The sequence below is a fragment of the Euwallacea similis genome, chromosome 22 (genome assembly GCF_039881205.1).
Source record: "Euwallacea similis isolate ESF13 chromosome 22, ESF131.1, whole genome shotgun sequence".
Lineage (NCBI taxonomy): Eukaryota > Metazoa > Arthropoda > Insecta > Coleoptera > Curculionidae > Euwallacea > Euwallacea similis.
In genome coordinates, this window is record NC_089630.1 from 1,286,413 (window position 1) to 1,293,654 (window position 7,242).

The following is a 7,242-nucleotide window of genomic DNA, read 5'->3' on the forward strand; positions in this document are numbered from 1 at the left end:
CCGAACTTCAGTTTTTAATTTAAATCTACAACGTGAAAATAATTAAAATCATCCACCATCTAAGAAAGTAATTTCAGGACGCTGGCGGAGGAGCCTTGAAGACCTGAAGCAAATCATCACTTAAATTCTAATAGAGGCTTAAACAGTTAGTTAAATTTCTGCAGTGAGAGCTGAGCAGAGACTCGTAGGACTAAGGAGGCCTAGAGTCATGCCCAAAGGGACTTAAGCCTCCAACTGAGTTAGTAATCCTGGTATCTCTCTCTCTCTCTTCGGGACAGCTTTCAATATCGCCCATCAGAGCTGCTTAGTTCAGGCTGAGGAAGGGTAAAGAAGACCCTTCTTCGAGTTTCTAGCCTGAAGGGTTTTTTTTCACCTGAACTTCATCAGGCGAGAATCCTGTTAATCGATTGTTGTGAATCCCCGTCGTATAACATAAACCTGGATAATTCGAATCCCTACTTCTCTATCGGGTTTCTCGATGACGTTCCAGGCTTATCCCAAAAGTAATAGGTTATATTAGTGTGAGGCATGCAAATTAACTGAGAAAATGCCGGGAATTCGACTGTAATTCCCTAAGGTCTCTTGATCGAGAGCCACTTCTCAAATGTAATTATTTCAGTCTTTGATAGGATCACGATAATGTTGCGAATTGGATGGATCGGTTGAAGGGGTTTAGATTTTACCGATTAAATTATGTGTTCGAACATGAATGGAGTTTCTAACCGTACAATTGGAAATATGAGACTGTTGCGTAATTAACATGGAGGAATGTGGCGGATTCAGCTTTGAGGTACCTATACACCAAATAGTTCTAGATATACTCTAAAAGTGAGCTCTGTGAGCGGTTATAGAGCTCCTCCGGATGATTAATTTGGGATATTGTTTGACACAGTTGCTTCCCGGATTCCGGAGATATCGGAGTCAATAGGTTAATTAAGGAGTTAGAAAGAGAGCCCCTCATAGCCCCCCCTCAAAAGCGGAACACTTGCACATAACTCCCTATATCCACTTACACCTAAAATTCTGTTTTCTTGTCATCAATCTGAGTACACTTTTCTGCTGCCCAAAAGCCCGAAGGGTGCTCCTTCACCTTCGTACCCTTATAACTCGGTTATCTGGCAAATTTACTAGACATGTGTAATAATATAATTTAAAGCAAAAGAATGGAGATTTTTAATGACAAGAACGACGTTTAGAGCCCTTAAAGTTGATTTATTGCACTTTCAGATCATATGCAACACCTCAGCTGAATTGTGCTTGAACATTATGCTTCTACTCTATGACATTCTATATCTAGTAGTGATTACGGCCAAAATCCTACTTGGTCATAATACTGACATAAGAATACGCAGCTTTGAACACCTGAAATGACATTATTGTTATTATTGATATTGTATTTAATGTGACCACACATACAGTGAGAGCCGAGCCATTTGTCATGGCAGCAAAAGGGCCTATGGTCAAGACTAGAGGGATCTTTGCCCTAGTGATGACGAACTGAGTCAGCATGAGAGCTTCTTTGTTCAAGAGGTACCATCTGCTTTGATATAATGCATTCCCAATTTCTTCACTCTGTTTATTGTTACTGATGAACATAAATATTGTGCGATTGCGTGATGCTATTTACCTGCACTTTAATTTCGTTACAAATCCAAGCCAGAAGGGAAATTTGCAGCACCAAAAGCACCAGGAAACACGTCAGCCACATGAGTTCCGAAGCCTCCATCTGAAATTATCATTCAAGTAATCAGCCTCCTGAATGTTAATTGAACTTAAAACCTTGATCAGATTCGCTGAAACTGAGGCGATATCCATGGAGCTGAGAATATACTCGATCATAAGGATGTACTTGGTACTTTCATTAAGAAACTTAATGAAACTACGGTAAAAAACAACACACAGTATATGCCCGTCTTCTTCTATTATAACTTCATACTTAATGATGTGCTGATGCTCCTTTATAAGATCTTTGAGAAAGTCGATTTTCTCCTGCATGTTGCTTCCATCGAAGTCTTCTTCAACGCAATGTTTGAAGCGGATTTGGAGCATCTGCAGTTGGGTTGAAGCGTACACCAGCAATGTTATATAGACCCCATGGGTCATTGTGTTGCAGGTGCCACCACTCCAAGACCATACGATTTGAGTTAGGAACAGAGTTTTTACATGATCCAGCTTGTTCAAAGGGATTAAGGTCTGGTACATAATGTGAGACTCGATGGTTTCGTTGCCTACATTCATCTTGGCCATTTGAACGATCAGGTAAGCACCTTAATTCGAAGATCATGTTTTGTTATGCGCTATTAATGTGAGATTGTTACCATATAATTCTAAAAACGCAATTGTGGATAATGTCCCCGCAGCAATGGAAATTCCATAAACACTGCAAACAACAATCTTCTTGCGATACATGGTGATGATCTCTTCATTCTCACTCTCCCAAATCAGCTTCTCTTTCACAATAATTTCCCTAAATAGGTCAGTAATATTGTATTTGACATAAATGATCATCTTCACTGCAATTTTGGTGGCGTTGAAAAACACCCCGATATTTGCAATGATGATTGGTAGTTCATAGTGGTACATTATCAACCGTATGGTCTCGCCCAAGAGCATTAGGAAAAATAGGGCGTAGGCAAATTTCATGAAAATGCAGTAGATTTTGAATAAGGCCTGCAAAATTGGATTTTTTGAGATAGGTAGATCCCAAGCGCCCGCAGCTATCATGAACAATCTTGCCCATTTAATTAGCTGTTGGTTTTTGAAATCAAAGGCGACTTGTTCGCTCATGATGAATGAACTGTTTGGGGAAGGGAACTTCGGTTGAATAAGAAAAAATACAGCGTTAGTTTTGAGGTAACTTTGGTGTTTAATATTTAATGGACACAGAAAAAAGTGGTGGAAAAAGATTTGCATTTTGCGCTGCTGTTAAATGATTTAGTTAGTAATTCATGGGGCAATTGCAAAGTTCTCTTTTTGGATTTTACGCTCTAGATTTTTATATATTTTGTCAATGCAAAAAGTGGAATTAGAAGGAGAAAATATCATCAGAACCAGAAGATATTAGTTTCTCTCCGCAAAACTCTCAAAAATCCTTTGTTTCCTCCAGAAAAAATTAAGGTTTTGCAGAAAAGATGTGTGTTTCATCAAGTCTTGCTCAAATGAAATCGGGTTGCTGTAATTCATTTAAACGCTCCTAGGAATTCCAAAAATGCCTGAGAAATGGTAAATTTCTGAGAAAAGAAGACATTTCATTAATCGTTTAAAAATCTCAAACAAATCTTACTCAAAAGAAGAGTTTACGGACTGATCAAAGAGTTTCTCTTCAGAATACTGTCAGAATTACTTTTAGGAAAACTCGATTGAAAGAAATCTACCTCCTCGAGTTCGCTCATTTAAGGCTGAATTTTTGGAAGTTACGGAAAAAGCGTTTCCAGATGCTCCTTTAAAGGCTCTAAAGCGCTTTAAGGAGTTAAAATTTTTGAGGAAAAGAGACTACATAGCAGAATCCAAGAATATTCTCTAGTTTAGTGGAGTTTCAAAGGGTTACTACCTAAGTGGAAAACCTCGGAAACTGTGAGAAAAGATCGCGATGATCTGAGCTTAGTAGAGCTGTCCCAAAAATGGATTGCGTGCAAGTAAGAAACTTTCATGTGTGAAGAGCCTCTGCTCTTATTCCTGGAGCTTAGAAGCTTTCTTCTGTATGCAACATTCAGCTCTTAGACTTTCAGATTGTGGAGAATCCCTGAGATATTCCCCCAACAGCAATTTTACATGTATCGAAGAGTTATTACTCAATGTATGAAATAGTGCACAATTCAAGATTAAAACATGAACTCTATCGTACATATCGTATATTTCTCAGGCAGTCGCTTCTGACAATCAAAAATTCAAAATCTAAAATAAAGCATTCTCTCTAAATAATTCAGGCTACGTCTCGGGGCGGGGGGCCGTTTCACCCATCTACCAACGACACAAACGAACTTATCTACGTCATCTGGTCAAACCCCCAGCTACATCCATCCAGTTCGTAGCCAGAGCGCGCTCTATTTCGCGTGAAAACGGAAAACGAAATCCAAAAGTGCTAAAACCGTCCTGACGCCCAGCCCCGGGACGCAGCGTCGTCGCAGCTGAACCACGTGGAGCGTCACGTGGTGCGGAGGCGCCGCGACGTCTTCCTCAAAGGACGTCCCATTGGCGGAGGCGTATTTCGAGGCGGTCGTTCTGGCACCAGACGGAGGACGAACCCTGGATCTGGCGCCCACTGGTGGAGGCTGCTAATGTTGCTAAAAAGGAAAGAAAAATGTTTTAGATACTTTAGGTGATAAAGTTTTATACGGATTTAAAGCGAGGGACCTGGGTATTGATTCGGTCGAGTCTAATCTCCAATTTGCATAACTGGATGGTAGTTGGGAAACTGATATTTATGGGATTTTTATGCTGGATCTAAAACTTTGCTTGTTAACTAGTTTTAGGAAAAGTTACTGGACGAGAGACAAATCTGTTTCAAATGTCACTCCAAATAGGAGTAATAGGGCCATTAGGACGTCCCTTAATAAGGGAGATAAACGTGTCTACATAAGGCCATCCCTCCTGCTTGTATATCGAATGATCCGAGGTGGTTGTGCCATAAATAACCCCGCTGGCGTAAATGTCGGCTTGTTAAACACAGGTAGCAGTTAGCTGCAGTTTTGGATCATAACGGGATTAAGCTAGGCCGGTTATTTATGGCCCTGATCAAACTTACGGCAGCTAAACAATCCTGCGGAAGGCCTACTATAAGGCCTGCAGCAAGGAATCGGTGCTGTCTTTTGTTAGTCAACGTTCAAAGATCAAGAACCGAAATGTCACTACATGTATGGATGACACAAATGAACGAATTTGAAAAAGATCCAATTTCCATCCATTTTCTATGAAAATTTTCTAAATCAACAATCTTTCTGCTATTTTTCAATTTTCATCTTAAGCTCCATGGAAATATGACTTGTTCAAACTCTTTTTCCAATTTTTCAGATCCAAAGAACCATTCTTGTCCAACGAAAATTAATTCATCTTCAAGATTCGTTCGGTTTTTCCAAGTTTTTTGTTGATTTTCTTGTTGGTCATCAGCTTTAATCTCCAGCTTCCTGCAAGCTCTGATGTTTTCCAAATTGAACATTCAAAGTGAATAACGTCCTAGATGTTATAGGATTTTACTTTACTTTTATTTTGCAATTCTATATATTTTTTTCTTTCTAGACTATTTTTTCAATATTTTTGATCCTTGATTGTCTGTATTTTTCTTCTTCATGTTACTAATAGTATTGCTGTATTAAAATTTTTGTTCTCCAAGTCCAAATAACTCTTCTTTCAATGTTTAATTTTTTTCAATTCCAAAGATATCCTTATTGATATCTAACTCTACTTTCCAGCTTCGTAGAAACTCCCCTTTCTTCTAGATTCCCCGTGATTTTTTCACTTTTCTCTTGTAGCTTCTTGTTTTCGGGTTTCTTCAAATCTTGCTTGCTTCCAAGTTTCTTCTAAACATGTGCTGTTTTATTTCCTCCATTTTCCGGGAGGGTTTATTCATCTGCCCTTCTATTTTTCAGCTTCCTATGAGCCTTGCTCCGTCTAGGACTTCTTATGTGGTTTGTTCAATTTTCGAAGTACTTCAACTTTTTTCTGCATCTTCGAAAAACTTCATGTTTTTCATCAAATTTCTGCTCCAAATTCCTGGACGGGCTGTCAGTATTCAGTATTTTTCTCTAACATTTAAAAATTTCTTTTCATCCGATGTTCTGTTTTGTTTCCTTCTGCATCTTGCGAGAATTCTACGTTTTCTCCAGTTTTCTTCTCCAAGAGTCTAGAAACCTTGATCTCCTACAACATTCTTCTCCAGATTCTAAAAGCACTCCACCCTTCTCTGTTTCGTTTCTCTAACTTCCACGAAACCAGATTTCTAGAAGCAACACTCGATTCCAGATTTTTGGACGTGACCTGGGGAAAATCTAATTTGCAGTTTTCATCTCCATTTTCCGAGAAGAATTCTAGTGTTCATCCAAGAAGGCCCAGCTTCTCCAGTTGTCTTGTGCTCTATTAGCTCTGCTTGAGTTTTGGGCACGCTTTCGCAGAATTGTATCACCCTAATGTTGCATCCAGGCTAAGTCAAATGTCGCATAGAATTGTTATCATAATAGGCCCTCCTGCCGATGCAGGGGATATCAGTTTTAATCCACGCCGACTATCAATTGCAGGATTTCCACCTATGTCGTATAAAAGTTTTAGCATCTTTTTGTTTGCCCATATTAAGCTCAGGTGGCCTCGTCTGGAAAGTAAGCAGATCCTACTTGATTTACTTCTACTTTTTTTACTCAGAGTTTTTTTAGAAGAAGTTTAGAATTCCGAAAGGGAATTTTCGAAAACGTTGTATTCTAAATTCTCCCTTATTGCGACCCAACTTCGCTAAATAATTAAAACGATATTCAGATTTATACAATCCAATCCAGATGACTCGTTTGAAGACAAAACTTATCAGCTACGTGCAGCTGAAGCGGTAACTGTTGCGTATAATTGGAACTAAACAAGTTCATGGCTGCGTACTAATTGACGTCTATATTGGCCAGAATGTTTCGGAATTGAGTCCTATTCCATTCTATTCAACGTTTAAAATTATTAATTAAACCGATTTTAGATTAGAGTTGTAACTCAGATAATTCGGAAAAATTGGAATTTCCCTGTGTGCTTTTTCTGGCATTTCCAGTGTGTTCTCTTGCGACGAAAATGGGAAAGAGGGCTGTAGAGTAATTTAAATTTCGGTTTAATTTCCAGGTAAGCTGGTTTCACCTAGGAGAGAGAAGGGTCGTATTTCCAGACTGTTTCGTCCGTTTGAAGAGCGTCGCATGCTCGGTTAAGTTTTTGTCGTGCAATGTTTTAATTAAGCACATATTTTACGACAAGGAGCCAGACTAGCTCAAAGCGAGCACACGCCAAGGGTCGCGAAACAGGCAACTATGCCGTTCCGACATCAAAAGGGGGGACAAATAAAAGAGATTTTACAGCAACAGTTTAGTTTGCTTAATGTTTTGAATTTCGCAGCCCTTTAAGCCCTTTGATTGCACAGATTAAATATAGGTCACCCTTTTTTGAGGCCTTTATTTCTCCGACTTTTATTTCAAACATCCCGGTTTGATCTCACGTTTTTACGGCTTTTTTGCGATGGGCAAAAAACCAGGCTTCGATAAAAACAGCTTTAATCGTAAATTGTAA

General features: G+C 39.1%; 1 protein-coding gene across 1 annotated transcript; it reads right to left on the bottom strand.

Moving 5' to 3' along the window:
• Positions 1-1,238: 1,238 nt before the first annotated feature.
• LOC136416292 (odorant receptor 67c-like) lies at positions 1,239-2,787 on the bottom strand. The gene is made up of 6 exons (XM_066401415.1): positions 2,319-2,787; positions 1,937-2,267; positions 1,780-1,879; positions 1,628-1,726; positions 1,417-1,572; positions 1,239-1,362 (listed from the first exon to the last, which is right to left on the bottom strand). The coding sequence occupies exons 1-6, from the start codon at positions 2,785-2,787 to the stop codon at positions 1,318-1,320; spliced, it is 1,200 nt and encodes a 399-aa protein (XP_066257512.1). The 3' UTR covers positions 1,239-1,317.
• Between the last annotated feature and the right edge of the window lie 4,455 nt (positions 2,788-7,242).

Excerpts from the sequence above, each read along its gene's own strand:
- LOC136416292 (XM_066401415.1), bottom strand. The coding sequence starts at position 2,787 with ATGAGCGAACAAGTCGCCTTTGATTTCAAAAACCAACAGCTAATTAAA. Across the intron at positions 1,727-1,779 it reads TTTCAGCGAATCTGATCAAG|ATGGAGGCTTCGGAACTCAT; the intron begins GTTTTAAGTTCA and ends TGATAATTTCAG. Across the intron at positions 1,573-1,627 it reads GTAACGAAATTAAAGTGCAG|AGTGAAGAAATTGGGAATGC; the intron begins GTAAATAGCATC and ends AACAATAAACAG.